At 43.1% G+C, this 21,472-nt stretch overlaps 1 protein-coding gene across 8 annotated transcripts in view; it reads right to left on the reverse strand.

Moving 5' to 3' along the window:
- The window catches only part of LOC144934588 (prolow-density lipoprotein receptor-related protein 1-like), a 308,957-nt gene that overhangs the window by 14,275 nt on the left and 273,210 nt on the right, over positions 1-21,472 (reverse strand). For 7 of the 8 annotated variants that reach the window (XM_078860553.1, XM_078860550.1, XM_078860552.1 and 4 more), the window contains 16 exons: positions 21,283-21,402; positions 20,486-20,608; positions 19,581-19,706; positions 18,892-19,008; positions 15,747-15,853; positions 14,807-14,936; positions 13,091-13,213; positions 12,107-12,229; positions 10,854-11,000; positions 7,970-8,104; positions 6,816-6,938; positions 5,713-5,969; positions 4,155-4,333; positions 3,106-3,212; positions 2,148-2,264; positions 1,559-1,735 (listed from right to left, as the gene is read on the reverse strand). In XM_078860553.1, the coding sequence (XP_078716679.1) occupies positions 1,559-1,735; positions 2,148-2,264; positions 3,106-3,212; positions 4,155-4,333; positions 5,713-5,969; positions 6,816-6,938; positions 7,970-8,104; positions 10,854-11,000; positions 12,107-12,229; positions 13,091-13,213; positions 14,807-14,936; positions 15,747-15,853; positions 18,892-19,008; positions 19,581-19,706; positions 20,486-20,608; positions 21,283-21,402 (2,211 nt within the window). The remainder of the gene's footprint in view (positions 1-1,558; positions 1,736-2,147; positions 2,265-3,105; positions 3,213-4,154; positions 4,334-5,712; positions 5,970-6,815; positions 6,939-7,969; positions 8,105-10,853; positions 11,001-12,106; positions 12,230-13,090; positions 13,214-14,806; positions 14,937-15,746; positions 15,854-18,891; positions 19,009-19,580; positions 19,707-20,485; positions 20,609-21,282; positions 21,403-21,472) is intronic. The other variant, XM_078860551.1, reaches the window with a different exon arrangement.

Below are 21,472 nucleotides of genomic sequence, written 5' to 3' on the forward strand. Positions count from 1 at the left end.
ACCATCTCCCTACTGCGCCTCTCTTTAAAATGAAGGTGACTTTTGGGTGAATTGTATCTGTTTGTAGGGCTGGCTGCCCTCATGTGTGATTAAACAAACACTACTACTGTGAACTGGTCTAGAGTAATAAGCAAGTTAAACGTTGATATCCAATGACCTCTCATGGTCTTCCAATGTCAGCCTCGGATGTAGTGATTCATTGTGAATGCAACGGCAGCGTGGTAGAAGAGAGTCATTCATAATCAACGTTTTTGGGTTTGATTATGAATAACATTGGTCGTGAAAGCCTACGTGTTAAACTAGAAGAGAGTCAATTGACAGAAATTATAGTCGTCTACAAGCAGAAATTTGGCCCATGTGCAGCTTATTCTGAAGAGAGAAAAACCCGACATGGCAGAAGAGTTGACTCAGAAGTGAACTATTCAATGCCTTTCTAAGTTTTAAAATTGTGCCGGTTCATAAAACAAACTGAACAGCAATGTGCAGCAGGGGCACATTGCTGAGTTCGCTGTCCTTTAGATAAAATTCCAAGTCACTTGTCCTCTGCAGTTTGGGACACGATTAACAACATATTGGCACTCCTGGTGACAGACAACCACTGTGTGCTGGTATTACATAATGGCTGAAGGCCATACATTATCGACTGCTGAAAGGGTGTTGTTGTGACATTCGAATCAAACTGCATCAACGGACGGAGTCATATATTAGTGTGGTTGGTGAAAAGTGGTTATGTGCAAAGAGAGAAAAAATAGGTTTATCAACAAAGTAATCTAATACATGAACTAAAACCATTCACACACGAATACCACTTCATTTGTATCTAACAATACAAGGCTATATGTGAAATGGAATACACTAAAAAAGGTTTAAGTTTTATTGCCAGAAAAAAGGGAAAAACCTATTCTTATATACTGTACGGTGTTGCTAAGCCTCGTTCATAAATGTTGTCATTCTGCCCCCTACTGATAAAACTGCAGTTAAACAACAATACATTTTTAGACTGCACAATTGCATAGCCTTACAACAAAACTGTCCAACCTTGCTTCGTTTAATATCCAAGCATATAATAAATTCACAAACGATTAATAATTTAAATTAAAACGTTATAGAGACAAAAAGAAATAAAACTAATAAGTGATAACTACAATAGTTTATCATCTCTCGAAGTTCCTCAAAACATATTTAGTCATGAATAGCACTCATGTTTCGCTAAAGTGTTGTAAATTGCCAAGAGGGCCTCAGTTGTAAATGCAGTCTATCTTAGCGGCAGGACCTCAAAGCCTAATGTGCTTGGTTGCATGTGTCAATGTTATCCATCTGACCCCAACTTTGAGCCTACCGATATAACAAGCTACACGAACATTAGCAAATACTTTTGTTATCATCTGCGAGCGATTCGCCGCCTGCAATTTTGTTGATGCGGTCTCCAGGAGCTAAAGATTTACGACGATGATGACGATTCTCCTCTTAGCCGCAGCACCTTGCGGCAATGCATTGAATCCTCTTTATATCAACAAGTAAAAGCATGAGGCTGGGCGGGTCGGGGATGGAGGCCTACCTTCCGGCTGCTTGAGCGGGTGGAAGACGACGATATCAGTGGCGTGGCTCATTCCTGCGGTGATGTTGACCACCGTGCCGCTGCCGAACTTGTGAATGCGGAACACGCGGTTGTTTACGTACGTCACGCCGTATATGTAATCCTCAAAAATCTCGATGCTGAACGGATGTAATAACCCTGTAGAGGAACACGTAGGTTAGAGTGGACTCAGGGCTGCTTCTTAATTAGCAGAGCCATCGTGAATCTGCAATGTATAAGCTTAAAGACACTGAACAAATATGATGGCAAAATGATAGGCAACTTGCAGTGATTGAATAAGGAATTACTCTTTGGTTGTTTCGGTAAAGTCACGTAGAAAGAAAATAAATTAAATAATAAAATACGATGTTTCGATTGCAACACAAGCAATCATCATCAGGTAGAAAACAAACCTAGTAAACGTAGAAATATAATGCAATACAACAGAGAGTTTATTTTCTTTCTACGTGACTTTACCGAAAGAACCAAATAGTAATTGCTGCAGTCACTAAAGCTTCAAATCAAGTTTGAATAAGGAATGTTAAGTTCCATGGAGGTAAGGGGTTCGTACCTTGCTTGCTGTCAACAGCCACCACCCGGTCAGTGCCATCCAGACGTATGCTGCCAATCACCGAGAGCTTGGCATCAGCCCAGTACAACCGCTGGTTCATGAAGTCAATTGCCAAGCCTGTCCACATTCAAGGGCAGAGAAGTGCACAACTGACTTAACAACAACATTAATGTATTTAGAGCCACATTTTGTAGCAAAAAAAATCCACTGCATTTTCAATGCATACATTCTAAATATATAAAAAGAAGTGGACAATTTAAAAAATAAAATAACTTTTTTAGGTTTCTTTAAAATGTATTAAAAAAATTGAAATATAATTAGTTGGAAACTGAGAATATTTAACACAATTTAATTATCCCTGAATTATCCCTCTCTAAAAAGTAAAGCACAGCCAGGAGAACACATGTGCAAGTTTTTTTTTTGTTGGGCATAATTAAAAGTGAATTTGGCAACAACAATGAGACTCTCCTGAATATATACCTTGTCTATAAACCAAAGGAAGAAAACTTGGATACACGAACATTTAGAAATATGCAGACTGTTAAACTGGTGGGGAACTCATTTTAAAAGCAGTTTCGCAAAGCCCAATCTAACATTAGTAAAACAAACTGTCTCCTGTGAATATTCAATAAAGTTCAGCTCAGTGTCATAGATGTTTATTCAGCTCTACTGGGAGCAGTTTCGCATCACGTGCAAGTCAGATTTTACCATACATCACAGAGCTGAATTATAGACAATGCAAAAACATATGGTTGGTTGGAACTTAAGCCTTATCTTAAAAAGAGCGACGTCTAAAACATACGGGGACAGGGCACAATATATTGTTCCACCATATGAATTGGGGTATGATAATACTGCAATGGAGTGCAGCCTCCTGCCGCTGAAGATCACTCGCATCTTCACACACATTGTGCCACTGTCTGGTAATAGTATTGTGGATTGCACATCTGCTCCTCACCCGTAGGCCACTGCAGGTCCTTCTCCACAAAGTTGTGCCGCCTTGTGCCATCCATGGATGCCTGCTCAATCTTAGCATTATTGCCCCAGTCCGACCAATACATCTGGCTGTGATATTAGTAACACGCGAACACACCACACACACACATGCCCAGGTACACGTGATACAAAATGATGTCAACGACAGTATGTGCAAGTTGTTTTTTTGTTGCCATTTGGAAAAGACACCTATAAACCTATTTGATTATATACAGTCGACTGTTACAGCAAATATTGTTAGCGAGCACCTTGAATTCCAGCATAACATATGACAGGATGTTATGGCCAACGCCACACGAAGTCGCCTTTATCTTCTCCAGTGCCAACTTCGGCACTGGGGTTTATGCTGAAATCATTAAACCTCGTGGAGTACCTGCCCAGATTTAAACAACCAATTTGTAGAATGTATGGTCTGTAATTGAACTATGTCATTGAGACCATAAACCGGTATGCTTGTCACTAATCCATCACACTTTAGTAGGGCACACATGCACAAGCATTTTATTGCAACGGAATCTGTTAGATTTTGGCAATTACTTTACCGTGATGGGCTTCGTAAAGCTACCAACTATAAACGTAACATATTAATACACTAAAAGCCATGGCAGATAAATAAATGCCTAATTTGTCATTTTAAAATCCAGGACACAGGTGTGTAAAAAGCAAAATACATTGCGTGGGTTCCAGTGTCCGGTTGCGGAAAACATCTTCAGGTTAATATTTATTAACCAGTGTCCACTTCACAGTGGGCGTTAAAGATCCCATGCAGGTTATTCACGAAAGAGTTGGCCATCATGGTACAAATTATCATAACATTTGAAAAAGTACCCGCATATTTACACGCTTGGGTGAAACCACCAAGGAACAACGCCCCCCCTCTGCGCGCAGACGACACTCATCCGTGAAACGCACGGATGCCTACGAGAGCGGCGAGAACGCACCGACGGTCCCGTCGATTCGATAAGACGCAAACGGCCGCGGGAATTGGGCACTCGTGCCCCGTGCTCTCACCCGCGGATGGGGTCCAGCACGATGGCGTGCGGCTCGTCGATCATGCCAGAGACGAGCGTCTTGCGATAGCGGCCGCGAAGCTGCGCCACCTCGATGACGTCGCGGCCAGAGTCGGTCCAGTACAGGTTGTCGGCCACCCAATCCACGGCCACTCCGCGTGGCATCTTTAGGCCCGAGATCTGGGTGCCAAAAAAAAACATTGTGCACGCGTGTCCCAAATGTCTATCGCGCAAACGTGCGTCTGCGTGTTTGTTGTGCCAATGTTGTTTTTTTAATTCGGGGGGGTTATTGCTTTTAACGTCAGGTGCTTAGAATAATAAATGCAAGCATGTAAAATCGGACTTGCATTACTCTCAGATTTTTGTTGCTTACACAATAGGTTATATTTTAAAGCTCACATTTCTCCACCATTCTGCCAATGGTATAACTAGACTTGCAAAACTCACGTAATAAATTTGACCTGCCCTGGAATAAAATACCCACCGTCACTGTCGGATTCGAGTATGGAGTTTTTCAAAAACAAATCCACACAGTCAAACGACAAATGTCAAGAGACTTACCCCACTGAAACACGGGCCCTCGTACACGCACATTCCTCGAGGTACAGTCCTCAAATACCTTGTTCATGCCACTCCTGGCAGAGGGGCCTCTATTGGGGGAAGCACTAGAGGGCTTTTCGATTTAAAGCTTTCGTGACTGCAGGGATTCATCTTCTTCGTTCTTTCGGTAAAGTCACGTAGAAGGGAAATAATAAAATAATAAAACATAATACAATTATTTAGCATGTGCAAAATTCCTCTTGATATGCAAATTATTTTGTCAAGGCGCCCTTTCCCCCCTTCCAACCCAGCTTAAATATACGCTCCAAGCGTGGTGGTGTTTCATTCAGACACTGTCTCCCCGACAGACCTGGTGAGAATTATTTTATAATGTTTTATTTTTATTATTTTATTATTTCCTTTCTACGTGACTTTACCGAAAGAACCAAGAAGAAGACTAGAGGGCTTCTCCAGGGTGAATTTTGACCTACTCTTCCACGCTCACCAGAAATCTTGGAATGGGTGAGACTGCCCGCACTTTACCCCGCACCATGTGCAACCTGCTGATCGGCAAACAGCGGTGAACCCATTTGTACCGCTGGGTGGACGAAGGCAGTGAGGGATTTTAAGAAGCGAGCCCATTGTTTCGAGTGCTGGTGCCCGGGTAATCAAATCAAACCGTCAACCTTTGGATTGTAAGTCTGCTTCGCTAACCATTACACCACGGACGCATCCCATATCCCTTGACTATATACTTTTGGCTAGCCAGAGTAAAGATGGTCACTGCATCGCATGCTTTTCAGATGCACCTCTGCAGCTGCTCTTCGTTCCGATATTTGGAACCCACTGGGAGCTACGCAGTTGCGAATCGAGATTCTTTACAACTGCGCTTTCTGTTTGGTTTGTTTTCCTTCCCGTGCACCTCCGATTAGCACGGTTTTGCTATGGATGCTGCGAAAGAAGATCAACAACATACATACATAATACGTACATACAGAAACGGGATTCTGGGCACTCACGTCTAGGTCGACAACGGTCCCGGACGCCTGACGGCGGTGCCTGTGCTCCCCGGCTGGGTACAACTCAAGCATTGAGATGCGGCCCATGTGCCAGTTGGTCCAGAAGATGCGATTGGACTTGACGTGGGCGTCCATGGCGTCAATGCGGACGGTCGCGTCTCCCTGGTAGGCCTGCTCGTATGCCATGTTGGGGTTGTTTGGCGCCAGGCTGCGGATCTCGTTGTTGTCGGCGATGTACAACACCATCTGCTCCGAGCCTGAATTCCGTGGAGGTGGAAACGGCGCGAGTGGAGTGCTGTTAATGCGCCGTACTCGTACGGCATTTCCAGAAAATTATACCGGTCATTAACATAATCAAAACTCATCGCAGTTACGCGTACGTTTAGTGGTGCCCAGCTCAGAAAATGACAGTACTCCTACAGTATTCAACTGTAGATAATTCACTGAATTTGGCGATGACATAGGTTCACAATGGCTCTCTCTTACCAGCACTCACATTGCATTTTGTAGGAACACACACACACTGATACGAGCCGGGTGAAATGACGGACGCCTGGAATCCAGTGCGTTGGATTATTTGCCCCTCGTATGCGTGAGCATTTTCCCCATGCATTTCTGTTTACTCCAAAGTGCACAACACTACACACCAACTTTCCACACATACATATTCAGGACACTTCTGAAAAAAAAGATTCTTGAGCCCCAGCCATTATTTTCTGGAATAATTAACGATATTATTATTTTGGGAAGCGTTTAGCGGCATCCAAACATGCAATTTTGGAGGGATGAGACAACTCAAAGTTATGGTGGATGGACACAGAGGTTATGAGATATATGTACCAGATACCACAAGTATAAAATACATTTATATGGAGCTAAAGTACATATTCATGCAATCACAATGACAGCAGTGTAAACTCACTTGTTCTGTCAAGCAAGCACTTCATATGGATGTCTAATATTGTTATAGAGCACAACATATAATTCAAATCATGCCTCAAATATTTGGGCAGGATGAGATTAATGATCCCTTCAGCTTAATTCCAACATCAATCACTTTAATGCTTTCATATTAAATGATGGGTTAAGCATGCCCCACAAACCTTCTGCCTTGCAGCTGTGATGGAGCCCCTTGATGTAGTTCTTGGAACAGTTACACTTGTAGGAGCCTTTCGTGTTGTTGCAGAGCTGTGTGCACACTCCAAACTGCGCGCACTCATTCACATCTGTGTTGACAGCAGACACGGCAAGCAGGGGGTTTCGTTGCAATTAGAGATGTTGCCATTTGATGCAGTACACAGTGCATGCAAGTCATGCAAAGGTTAACGTGTATAGATGCATACATTGTGTTATGCGTTCAACTTTACTTGAATTATCTCTGATGTTGTGCAATGGATGTTCCTGGAAAATTAACCAAATTGTGTGTTGTTTATGTTTCAACATTATGTCAATCCAAAGCGACTTGATGAATGATAGGACATTTTCCATTAAGTTCCAATGTAATTTGTGTAATGCGGTGCCATTAATGTTCCCTTCGCAGCTTATAATACAAACTGCTAATCCAAAAATGAGGATTGGTCAGCATGACCTGGCAAGTTTTTTATTATTATTCCTATGACGACAGGATAACACTAAAGGATTACTGCATTAATGGACATGCTGGAGTAAAGACATAAAATGGCATTTACATCCAAACATACATGTACATAAGTGACTCAATGCTCACACGAGCGAGGAGTAGCATTCGTGTCAGATGACAGTCCTGACCTCAGAGTGGAAGTGTCACATTCCTGTGACAGGCACCAGTCTTACTCTAACAAGCAGAGCTCATTTCATGCACACCACATGAATGATGGGTAGCGTCTGCCCCCGGTGGGGATCGAATTTACAATCTTGCCATTCTTGAGTGACAATTATATCATCGTTTGGCCAGATATGTCGAGTATGCAATGTTTACGGGATGCAGCAATCATTGCCCAAATCACCATAAATATGCCCGATCTCATCAGAATTTGGAAGATAAGCGGGACTGGTTAGTGCTTGTATGGGTGGTCACCAGCGAGTGCCGATTTACAGTAGGTCATGGGGCTACAAGGTGGCCAGGAGATGATAATACCGAGCCGTCTGTTCACATGTGCAGGTTATCTCTGGGTACTGTCTTCCTCGCGTACGTCAAACACTCATTAAACAAGCGATTGGTCAATCATCCCAAAGCGGGACCCTCTTAAAAATGTGTCTCGAGACTCGGGCTTCGTACCTTCACATATGGAGGTGGTGGCCTTGCGCTGGAAGCCAGGTTTACACTCGCAGTAGTATCCTCGTAAGGTGTCATGACAGATCGCATCATCGCCGCACGGGTTCAACGGACGATGGCACTCGTTGACAAATTGGTCTAACACGGCACGCACGCCACGAGCCAGCAACACACATACACAGTCACGTCAATGCTCGACTGCCTGCAGTTAAAACAATAAAACATACTGCCACGATAAGCACATATACACTGTACTTTTACAAAATAGAGGGTGGAAAAAACTTCGCAAAAAAAAGGTAAGCTTTTAAATTATTGCCAACACAAGTGAGGAATGTATTTATTCTGCAATGTTAAATTGGTTAACATATGCTAAGCCAGGTTCCAAGACCCACTGTTACAAAATAAAAAAGAGCATTGCTGGAGTAAAACTTGTTTTTATTTGTAAACATAGCAGGGAATTACTTGAAAGCAAATTACACTTTCATTCTCTATTACCATTGGTCACATACCATAACCCTGTACTGGTTATACATCTGAACAACTGCTGTTCTAAAGGATATGCTTTCCATTACTGCAGTCAAATATTGTACCAGGACAACTTGAAAAATTTTACGTCGGTTAAATAAATATTCGCAGAACGGTGTTATTGCAATTGTCCTTTGCAGTGCAGATATCCAATCTGAAGGTGTTCCAATATAATATAAATACATTATTTCATGATACTGCATTGGCAGTGGTGCACAAGCACAGATAACAACATTTCCACACTGTGGCCTTAAAAGGGAACATATATAGACAATAGTAGGTAAAAAAAAGATTTAATTTTTTTTACACGTGACTTTACCGAAACAACCAAAGAGTATGAATCCATGCAGTCACGAAAACTTCAAATCTAGAAATAGTTGTGCCCTTCTGCATGTGCTATGAAGAAGGGCCATTACCCAAAATGTAGCCTATTTCAGATGTTTAGTTGTAAGGCCACAATGTTATTGACAAATGTTTTGAATTGTTTTCTTCATCCCACATGGCCGATTGCTCCTTAGGTTAACATGACCAATGGATCCCAACAAGGCAATACAAATCACCACTACCCAGATATATAAAAAGAAAACAACGAGTTATGAACCCCAAGTGTCATAAACAACTGAAAGGTACAGAGGTTAAGAGCAACATCCTCTAAAAACAGATGATTTGTGCCAATATCCTTCCCACAAAACACATGCAATGTCACATGCTGGTGAATGTTAAACTTTTGTCTGTTACCCTTTTTAAATCATGTCATGCTCAATGTAAAGCATTTGAAGCCTTGTGAAAATTGCGCAATACAGAAAACAAAGTTTATTATTTTCATTATTATTGAAATGAACCTCATGGCAAAGTTAATCTCCAGTACATCATTACGCTTCAGCAGCAACACAGAGACACAGAGAGAGAAACACACAACATAGACACACAGAGACCCAATGCCTCTGTGTCGTGGCCTTAAATAGAGAGAGAGGGGGGGCAGAGAGAGAGAGGTGGGTCTGCTGGAGCAGAGAAATTAGCATGTCAATGAGAGAGCTGTGTGGAAATCCACCTCTCTGTCTGCCCCACCCCTCTCTCTATTTAAGGCCACGACACAGAGGCATTGCGTCTATGTGTGTCTATGTTGTGTGTCTCTCTCTGTGTGTCTGTGTCGTCTCTCTCTGCTTGTGTGTCTGTCTGTGTGTCTCCGTGTCTGTGTTTTGTCTCTCTCTCAAATTTAGTTCTACCTGATGACGACTGCTTGTGTTGCAATCGAAACGTCGTATTCTATTATCGAATTTATTTTCATTCTACGTGACTTTACCGAAAGAACCAAAGCGAAATTCCTGCAGTCACGAAAGCTTCAAATCAAGTTTTAGCACTATAATACTCAAATTAAATTAATGTGAAAGAGCTGTACCAATGGGGGATGCTGTGACTCGCCATTCTACATGCACATCTTCCAAATTCACCCCATGCGAGCACATGATATTGCCAATAACTCAAATGAAACGCAGTTTGAAGGGTAACATTTTTTTCTGAATGTCAAAAAATTGCAAAAATTGTCCTATTTTTTTACAAACTCATTATTGCACAGCCTTGGCAGATGTTGGTGATAAAATTACAATTGAACATAAAGTGGGACTTTCCATGTGATACACTTAATTTATTTATTACAAAGACTTTTGAGATGTTCAGCTGAAAGTTTGCATAGTTAGGTATGTAGGGGTGGCTGCTTGTGAACAAAGATTAGTTCTCAACTCTGATAACGATTCTGCAAATGCCATATCACGGTACTGATAAGGCCACAGCGTTATTTATATTGTTTATTTTGTAAGGGTGTAAAATAATTGTTCAAACAGTGGGCTATCACGTGCGTGGAGTGCCCCTACATTTGTCGGAACGGTTGTCTCCGTTTTTCCACATGAGAGCAGCATTACACAGTCTTTTGAAACTACCCATCCACAATAATGTTGTTGCTATTAATGTTTAGCATTCAATAAACAAAGTGAATTAATAATATGCAACAAAAACTAAACATTTGACAAATCATGAATAAAAAATCCATCTTTTATCACTTCCATTGCAATTTTATGAAGTTATTTTCTCACCGTAGGTAAAAAAAACCCATAACAAAACTCATTACAGAGCTGACTAGTTATTATAACATTTCATGCTTGAATTCAGGGAGCTAGATGTGAAAATGATAAGGCTCAGTAGTAGTAGGGATGAAAACTGTAATGTTTCAAAGCTTGAAAGCTTCAGCTAATGGGATGGAACACACTTGCAGGAGTGAGATGCAACATACTGGCACGCGACGGAGTGGCGTACAAACACCCGACGACAAAAGGTGGCGGCTCAAAAGCTTTACGCGACGACTCACCTCCTCCACAGGCCACCTCATCGGAGCCACCATCGCCACAGTCGTCAAAACGGTTGCACACGAGCTGAGTGCTGATGCACTTCCTCTCTGTGCCGCCGCACTTAAACTCACTGCTGTTGCAAATGCGTGGCTTTGGGCTCGGCTTCTCTGCAAGCCAAAGAACAATATTAGCGCGGTGGCCCAAATGCACCAAACCGATGCTCATGTAACATGCGCAGCCCCGTTGTGAATCCACCGCTAGACGAGGGCCTCTCCGTGACTTGCACGCCATGAGATAATTCATCGTACTTCGAATTGCTGCTCAGTGTGGGTTTCAAGGTGGGTGGAGCGCAGAGCAAGATTGGGGCTTTTGCTTCACTGCCCTCTACTGCCCACAATGATTATTACACGTGTAGTTGTGCACGGTCGTCACCAATCCAAACATTTTAAGATCGGTGATAATACTCACGGTGACACAGGGATTTGCAGAAGCAGTATTATCATATGCTGCTTTTGAAAATACAATTGTAAAATCAAATGGACTTTCATGTATTAAAATGTATGTAATTTAGCATGAATTCAATGTGCAGATATGATCAAATACATGTCTATGTCTGGCTCATTTATAACTTTATGGGGCATTAAGATGCTCGCCTTGAATCCAGGGGATCCACCAGTAATGAAATCTGATTCTTAAATGTACTGTGTTTGTTTCATTTCTAGTCACCCATAATTCATGTTTTACTTAACTAATAATTTCCACTTGTTTAATGTGTAACGAACATTGTTGCAGGCAATATGAAACAATACTCTTTGTGAGGCTAAAGAGACTTATGAAAGGGACTTCAGAAAGAGTGCGATGCTGGCTATGACATTTATGAATTCAACATTCCATCTCATGAGATAACGCAATTAATATACAAAAAAATTTAGCAGTTAAAACGAAGTTATTAAATATATAAATAGCTAATGAGACCTGATAAAAGTGTACCATTCATACAATAAATATTTCCATTTATTTAATAACATTATAAACATTTAGGATACGTGATATATATATACTCTTTAAAACAATACAAAAACAAACTCCTCAATTACTTCAATTGCATATGAACTTTCAATGATGGACGAAAAATTAAGGTAAATTTAAATGCCAGGTTGGAATGATTAATTGGGCTCATCAGAGGCATTAGGTTTTTTCTTATGCATTTTTTTCCATAGCACTTGTGTGTGTTTGTGTGTTGCCAGCGATCTATCTATTCAGTTTGCTTTACCGCAGTTCTCTTCATCCGAACCGTCCCCACAGTTGTCAACGCCATCGCATTGCCGTCCGGCCCAGAAGCACACTCTGTTGTTCCTGCATCGAAACTGTCTTCCTGGTGGACACTGGAACTTCACTGGAGCAGACATTTCACATCAACGTGTCAACAGTTTTATCTAGTTTATTTAAAAACAATACATGCATATATTAACCAAACAAATAACCCAGACTCATACACGTGCGTGGCAAAACACCATCTGTGCGCACGCCAAAGAGCATGTGCAATGCACATGAACCGACATCATTTAAAAAAAAACATTTGGAATTGGGAGCGAATGTCTGAAGTTCATTTGATTTCACATCTGTTTTATGAAGGATGCCCAATTTTGGATACATGTGGAAAAACACGAACGCATTCTATCCAGCAGAGATCGTGCGTGTATCTTAACGCTAGTGAATGCAACCAACCCTAGTTAATATTACAGATCATCATGAAAGATGGTATACGGTACAGTATAGCAAACATTTACACCACTAAACCAGCTAGATGGCGCTGTGGTGAAAGGGTGCAACTCTGTTCAACTGCAGGCAATTTGCCAAATTCAAATCCTGATCACAACAGTTACACGTCTTATGTAAAGGGATGCCTCAAACACATTAATCACTCCAGAATACAATACGAATCGCAATGTTGTGAGGTGAGAAGAGATTCTCCTGTGGAGTGATTGCCCCTGCCACAGAAATGTAACATTTGTATATCATTGCCAGTGGGCCATAAATGATGATGACGATGTGAATGATGATGACGATGTGAATTATGATGACGATGTAAATGATGATGACGATGTGAATGATGATGACGGTGTGCACTCTGCCCACGCGCATGTACGAGTGACCCAGGGAACACTTCCCACGTTGACTCGCGAACAACAAAGGTCGCCGATTGAAAACGTGCGTGCATCTGGTGCCCTCTCAATTCGTGGGGGTAGACACTCACAGCACATCTCCGGGGTCTCATCCGAATTGTCACCACAGTCGTCCTCGCCATCGCATTTCCAGGACAAAGGCTTGCACAGTGTGTTGTTGCACTGGAACTCGTGGTGAGGGCAGGTCCGCACGACTGGGACAGAGAAAGAGCCACACAACTAAGAGCACAGAACCGCTTTACCCGGTGCTCGCTCACAGCGGCATCTCCGATTAGCACGGTTGGCTACGTATGGTGCGAAAAAAGTTCTAAATACACACATACAGCCAGTGGTCATTCGATGAATTAAATACTTATAATGATAAACAGTCAATAATAAATATGTACAAGAGGGGTGGTCTTATGTAAAGAGTGGCATCTGCAAAAGGAATGTGGAATTTCCACCTCTGATTTAGGGCTGCCAACAAAATGTTGCACCAGCTTATTCCGATGTTTCATGCATTAAGCCGGGGAGTGTGTGCCGACTGTGAAACGGTTTTCCTTTATTTAAAGTGAAATGTGTAACATGTCAAAAGGAGCAGATTAGATATCAACTACTGCAGTGTTAACAGGTGGTCATGTCCCCTAATATACATCCAGCCTTGACTCTAATCCTATACATCTCCTCTAGCTGACTCCGATGTTCACATGTACTTACTTGTGGTTACTGAAATGTTGTAACCTATTTGTCTCCCTATGTTGTGAAATCTGTTAATTAATTGACATCATATATGAGTTGGTAAACAGCGTCAGTTACCTTAATTTCATTTACTCTTTATAAAAAAAGTCTCAAACCAATCAAAACAAGACACCAATAATGGGGCAACACTTTTGTATTAACGTGTTGATACAACTATACACATGTGAACGTGTTATGCTAGTTGGTATTATATACACAGCACTGTGATTGTGCATTAATACATTTTTAGTTGGAGTATTTATAACGTAACATTTATGTTTAATTACACTTCTTTACTGGGCATTGCTTCTGTTGAAAAATGTGGGTTTCAATGTGTTTGGAGTATTGCATTTCTGGACACGAGTCAAAAATGTCCTGTTTTGAAAACGTTTGAGGTCGAGTGGCATTTCCCAGTGGCAGAGACACATTCCTTCCTTGATTGGACACCCATGACAGTCGTAAGTTATCTAAAATCAGAGCCCAAGATGGGCAATCCTCCATTAAACTCAAGCAGATCCATGAGTGGAGAGACATTATGCAGGGTGAAATTTGTTGTGGCATGCTCTGAAGACTACGGGGGGGGTGTGATGTGTCCATAGTAACATGCAAAAACAATAATTAAAGCGAGTCTTTTTTTTAAGCAGAAAGCCTCAATGAGCCACCATATTGTATTTGGGGATAATTGTCAATTCTTTTCCAGATATTTTGTGTGTAAGCCTGGAGTAAACCTACACAGAGGACTAAGATATTCGAACCAACAAAAATATTCACAGACAGGCCGGCGACCTACTCGATGTCGTCTTCAACGTGCCATCTCACCGATCCGTAGGTTGTGCCGTCAGTGTCTCACGACGCTCTCTGCTATGATCCACTACTCCCACCTACAGAGCTGGACTACAGCAGCATGTATTCGGTGTGCCACCGCACTCGTGGCGCGACGCCTGCCATGCGATGTGGCCCACGTGCTGCGTTTTTCAGCAAAGACCACGAGTGCAGGGGAGGGGGTCTGTGCGACGCAGCGTGTCGGATGCGAGTGCCGTGGAGTGCCGTGCAGCGCCCTCCGTGATTACTTGCGGCGCAGTTATCCTCGTCGCTGCCATCGATGCAGTCGATGTCGGCATCGCAGCGCCAGCGCTGAGGGATGCAGTGCCCATTACGGCACTGGAATTGATCGTGGTCGCAACGGGGAGAGCAGTCTTTCTGCAGAGCCAACAGGGACAGAAAGCCTGTTAGTGGTATCCAACAAAGACAGCGGTATCCAAGTGTGCACGTGCTGGGCATGTGTACAAGTGTGGTATATGTACGCAGATGCGCGCGTGTGTGTGTGTATATATATATTAAAGTGCACCTGGCCTGGCACAGGTGCCGTGGTGACGTCACCATCACTTCGTGGCGAATGGCGGGTTTTGGTATTGGTATATATTAAGCATGTGTGTGGGGTTTTGCATGTTATTCATATCACAGTTGCTGAGGACAGGCCTTAAGGGCCATGAATGCCCAGTGACAAGCAACAAACAGCACTATTTGAGGTATAATGTATGAGTGAGCCGGTTTCTTGAATTGAACATGTTTTAAGAACTCAGGAAAAAGATGATGGGAGGGGAATTCCAAAGTTAAGCAGTACCTAGGATTGAAGCAGAAGTGTTTAACCCTGCAGTATAGTGTTTGAAAAAAATCGTGGATGAGATCAAATGGTAAATCGCACAAATACGCACAAATGCAAGCATATTGGTGTGTGCATTGCATACGTACATACGGGCATGTATATATGCGCACCGTTGTAATCAACACAAGTAAGTTAATTTATCGCTTTCTTATTCTTTCGTACGGCTGATATAGATGCAGAGCCACAACTACAATTTCACAATCCGGTGGTCAAGCCAGATAGCCGCATCAGGAGCAGCGCAGAGTATCACTGTCATGTCTCCTTCGTACTTGTCGATCGAACATTGCGTCGTTATATTCTTTGTTGCCGTGATCAGTTATGATCCGCGAGACACATTCACAAACCTCGTCGGAGCCATCGGAGCAGTCGTGGTCACCATCGCAACGCCAGCGGCCAGCGATGCAGCGTCCGTTCGCGCACGAGAACTCGCTCTCAGAGCACGGCCGCGGAGCTGTGTGGGCAGGACACAGAAAACCCGTGAGGCTTCGACTTTAGCCCAACAACTGAGAAATACAAGCTCCGTTAACCCGTGTGCACTACATAGATTACAGACACTCGCCATGCATTGAAGTGAAGCATTATGGGTAATGCTTACGTAGACTTTTACCCATAATTCTCCACCTTACAAATAATGCGCCACAGCAATGTATAGTGAGTTTTTATACGAAATTATTTTTTTTGCATTTAACCGGACTCCATAGTTTAGGCAGTGGTCCTGGTCACCCAGCGGCTCTTGACTAACATTTCTGACTCTGCTGACGAGACCCACAAGGTTGAAACCAGTCCAGTGTTTTCTTACTAAAAAACGAATGCTACCGAATAAATATTGGTCTGGAAAGCCAAGAGGTGTTCTGCTTAAATAAGTATATATGTGTATGCACTGCAGGTGTTCAAACTAGCAAGTTCCAGATTGTTTCTGGGTTGTTATTTTTACTGAAGGCTTGACCATATTGACTACTCAGTTGAGATATACCATTAGAATTTCTTTTACTATTAGTGTTGGTGTATTTTTTGGAAAGCAGTGTTTGGAAATATCACAGGCCTCAAACTAAGCACAATACAGGGACTCCTCTACTTACAAACAAGTTATGTTCCAGGTCTGTTCGTAAGTCCAACTTTACTCCTGTCGATTCCAAACATGTTGTACAGCATTTACACTAAACGGGAAATGGCTTTAAAAGTTGTATAATCTCCTGAAGATGTAGTTGCCACTGGTTCTTCATGTTCTGCAGATGTAGATGTCACCACCGCCATTTATTGCGCGGCGGTTGAACTTACAACTCTCGGTCCGAACAGGTAAATGGACATACGGACAGGTTTGTTCGTATGTTTGAAAGTTCGTAAGTCGAATTTTGTAAGTTGAGGAGTCCCTGCGCATTAATTTACTCATAACGAAGATTCATTATAAATGTACTTACAAACAGAGAAAAATTACATCACATGAGTGTAATCTAATAGCCAATATTAAGAGGAATACATCGATGTGAAGAAAAGCATTATTGAAAAACAAATATCATCAACATTACATGCCTTATTTGAATATTTAAAACAATTCCACCTCATTAGAGTAGAGCTCTGGCCTCGAATCTCGGCTATACAAATCTACAAGGATTAAAACAGGACTTCTTCATCTTTTTTTCTGCACCGAGGACCCTTAACAGCTGCCATGAAATAAAACGTTAAGATCCAGCCCCTTGATTGTGATCAGTGTAGCGTAGGTTTTAATGTAGAAGTAACAGAACAAATGACTATAGCACTTACTCCCAGATGAAGAAATGGATAAGGAATGAGTTCTGGTGTACGGGTCATATTGTACATCCTCCATTGCCTTTGCAAACCCTATGGTACATTTTAGGATCCATTGAGACTTAAGAGTTATCAACCCCTAATGATACTTGTACTCCCATAAAATGGCACAGCCCTGAAATTGTTTGCCTCTGCTGGCAGAATGATCTGTACTAGACGAAGCTCTAGAGCTTCCCTAAATAATGTTTTTGCCTGCTCTTCCACACCAACCAGACATCTTGGAAGATGGAGTACCCACACTTTACCTCACCACACACAACCCTGCTGACTGTGGTGTACCCATTTATACAACTGGGTAGACAGAGGCGGGGGAGATTTAAGAAACTTGCCCACATTTCAGCTGTCGTGCCGAGAGATCTAACTGGTGACGTCTGGATGACAAGTCCAATGTGTCCTAACAATGATACCATGGCAGCATACCTCAGTTCCCTACGGACTATGCAAATAACTCAATTGATAATCCTGGATTTTGGAGACATATTCTATAAGAAGGTGGCACTTGATGGCCATGGCAGGCAAGTGCAAATGGAAGTTTGAGAGCATATTACATGCACAGTCACCTACCTTTGAAAATGTGTCACCCATCACTAGGGCAGTGTGATGCAAGAAGCAAAATAAAACAAAGCGAAAAAAAGTAAAATGGGACATGGAGACATGGGATAACGTGAGACATGTTGAATACTGGACAACAATGGTAACGTGATTGAACATTTCCAAACGATGATTATATGACCATGGCAAAAGAGAACAGGACTGAATGACAATGAGATGCCTTGAATAAGAGTTGATTACAATGAAAGATATTCATCAATAGAAGTTTAATTAATGTCAGGCGCACAATGGAGATGGCACGAGACATCTTACAAGGCGGAAAGAAATGCATAAATAAGTATATTCAGCTCAACTTGTGTAATGATGCATGCAGGTTAATGACCCATTCAACATTTCAAAGCAACTGCATATTTTGCTCGAAAATATCACCCCTCCCTCAAATAACACGCCATGCAGGGGTTGTTTCCAAAAATAGTTATGTTCCATCTGCTTTTCCCACCTAAATATTGCAAACAAATCCCGGTTGATTTTGAGTGAGGATGATCAAATTCACCTGGAATGCACCCAATCCATCAGCTAACTGAAGCCAAGCAGGATCGAGCCTCCACAGAGACTTACATGGGGTGACCACAAAGCACACAAAACAGATGTGCAGTTGGCGGTGGGTTTGGAATAGTGGGCAGTGCAGAAAAACCCACTGCTGTTCTGCACTCCACTAACTTTCACCAACCCACACCGACCAGCGTAGTGAAGCCTGGCCAAATATCCCTCACACGCCCCCGGCAAGGCATCGGGAGGCCCAAATCCACCAGTGGATTGACACAACTGGCTACACACATGCAGAAACAACAACAGCAGCAGCCGCCAATAAGTGGCGGTGACGTCACCGTTGCCATTGTGCCTATCTCGGCGCGCTGTGACGCCACGTGAAGTGTTGAAAGGCTCGCTTGGCAGCAGTTCACGGGACAAACCCGGGTGCTGTGGGTTGACCGACTGATGTACACGTGCATACGTCCGGACCATAGGTTATATCGCAGCGGTGTTCCGCTCGTTTAACAAAATGTGCCGCGGAAAACTTGGGGAGTTTTCCCAAGTCTGCAGTGGGGGAATGGCACCGTCCATGATACTTACTACAGCCCTCCTCGTCAGAGTTGTCTCCACAGTCGTTGTCGTAGTCACACTGCCAGCGCCCCGGCACACAACGGTTGTTCTTGCAGCGGAACTGGTACGGCTCACAGGTTCTGTCCTCTGCACGCGATCAAGGGAACACGGAAATATGAGTTCCACCACTGGGTTGCCGAAGTGCAAGTTCCTCTTTCGCACACGTTGGCTACTGTTCTCCTCCACGTACTTCACATCCTCTCCATGTCTGTCTGTCACTTTTGTTATCGGCAACACCAACGTCATTTATAAAGCAAGGATAAACTTTACAGGGGTACGAATATGGAATAGAGCAGGAATTATGCACAAGGGAAAAGGCATCGAATCTGAAAGCATTGAAAGAAAACTAGTCAATGCAACACACACTAGATATGAAACTAAAATAGAAAATACTAAAACAGTCCTGTTGGATTGAATAGAGAATCTACAATTGTTATTGCCTAAGTGGCTGTCCTTAAACCTTTCAAACTATTTAACAAAAAAATCGAAATTGTTTGAAAAACAACCCCCAAGCAGACAGCTTTTCTCAATTCCACAGGTGGAGCATCCCACGAGAGAGGGCCTACAAAACGTGCGCACGTGCCCACAGGGTGTTGAAGCGCTCGTCCGCTCATGAGCGCAGAGTCTTGTCCGTCGCTCTCTCGCGTGCCGACACTCACCGCACTCCTCCTTGGGCTCGTCCGACGTGTCGCCGCAGTCGTCGTCCCCGTCGCACTTCCACCGGGACGGGATGCAGCGTCCTGTGCCCTTGCAGCGGAACTCCTCCTGGCCGCACGTCATCTGGGCTGTTGGCATGCGGCGCACGGCGGCATGGGCGAGATTGGAGGACGGCAGGTGAGAGCACGGAAAAGAAAAAATGGTATTTGCAGAGGAGCAATACCATACAAAAATTTATATTACAAATACACACCCGTTCCGAATAATGACCATGATTCCTTGGTTTAAATGGATACGAAGGAAATGTGGCTCATGCTATCAATTGCCCACGTTGACATACTCAGGCAACACCTCAAAGATAATATTTTCAGATGGGGCAGGTTTGATTTGCTATTACCCACTCAAGTGACCAGCAAACCTGAATCCCATCCATTACTAGCTTGTCATCTCTCTCAGCAGAAATTGATCATTCCAAGGCAATACACTTCAAAACATTGTTAAATTACAATGGATTCATCCGTCCTCAATTCCAAGAATACAAACATCTGAGGTTTGGTTCAAAGAGCTAGAAAAATGTATTTAAAATCAAAAGCTACTCCAGAGGCTGAGCTCCCTCTGCAGTAACTCATGGGAAGGGGGGTCCCAGGGGAGATACGCGATTGGTGGGGCACATCGTGCCTGTATAAAAGCTCATCTCTGCACGACTGTCCCCCTACACGCAAGGGATTGCTATGTAAAGAATAAGAAGAGTCAACACAGATGTATAAAAACGACAATATTAATGAGCAAAAAAACTGTTTGTGTTGGTCAAAAGAGCTATGTTGACCAAGACAGTGGAAGGCATTTGAGGGCATCCCAGTCTGTTCTCTGTCGGTTACACAGCAGCTGAGCAACACATTGCGCTTACTGCAGTTGGCAGGCTCATCAGAGCCATCCCCGCAGTCGTTGTCACGGTCGCACACCCACACGCGCGGGATGCATCGCTTGGTCGACGAACACTGGAACTGGTTAGGGGCGCACGTGACCTCTGCTAAACAGACAAAGACATCCAAAACCAAAATCAAACAGTGCTGTTGCACTCAACTCTTTGATCTGCACGACGGAGTCCGTGCCAAGCCCGGTCAGCCTCGTCTTATTCAACAGCACAACTTGGTAGCTCGCATTTTGTCAATGAGGCTGTTATTTAGAAGGTTTCCAAGCTGTCTACTCCTAGAGCTGGAGGCAGCCACTGCCAGATAATGTTGCAGGACATTGACATGAGGTTTGCTTTGTGGAAAGTGTTAATGGGCAAGCGTACAAAATTGTGCTCTAAATTCAAAACTTGAATTCTCCTCAAATTGATCATTACTCCAGAGGTCCCTTTCATGTGCCCTCGTCAGGGTCGGGAGCCCATGTATTGAACCTGCAGAGTTTCCTGATTGGTAAATGACAAGTGACAAACAGGGTATATCATGAGATTATTAGGTTATTGTATTTGGATTCTGGCCATATTAAAATTGTAGATTAGGCTTTGCATACCGACTGTGTCAGAGTGATTGAAAGGAAAACGTGTCATTAAACAGCATTGTTGGTACATCTCACAAAGCATTAGTGTTCCTCTGAAATAGGATGACCCTCAAATCACGAGCTGAATTTGACGTATATTTAATGAAAGCCCAAGACCTCGTGTTATTGTGTGCGCTCAGCGGGTGCGGCAATACATACGGCAATCCTTCTCATCCTCGCCGTCTCCGCAATTATCCTGGCCATTACAGCGGAAGATGCCTGGGATGCAGCGATGGGTGGTGCGACACTTGAATTGGCTTGGCAGGCAGACGTGAACATCTGTACAATCGCACGCGCGCACACGCGCAAGTGCATGTCATCAACCAACCACTTGGCATTCTAACGTGTA

This window comes from Lampetra fluviatilis, chromosome 10 (assembly GCF_964198595.1).
Source record: "Lampetra fluviatilis chromosome 10, kcLamFluv1.1, whole genome shotgun sequence".
NCBI lineage: Eukaryota > Metazoa > Chordata > Hyperoartia > Petromyzontiformes > Petromyzontidae > Lampetra > Lampetra fluviatilis.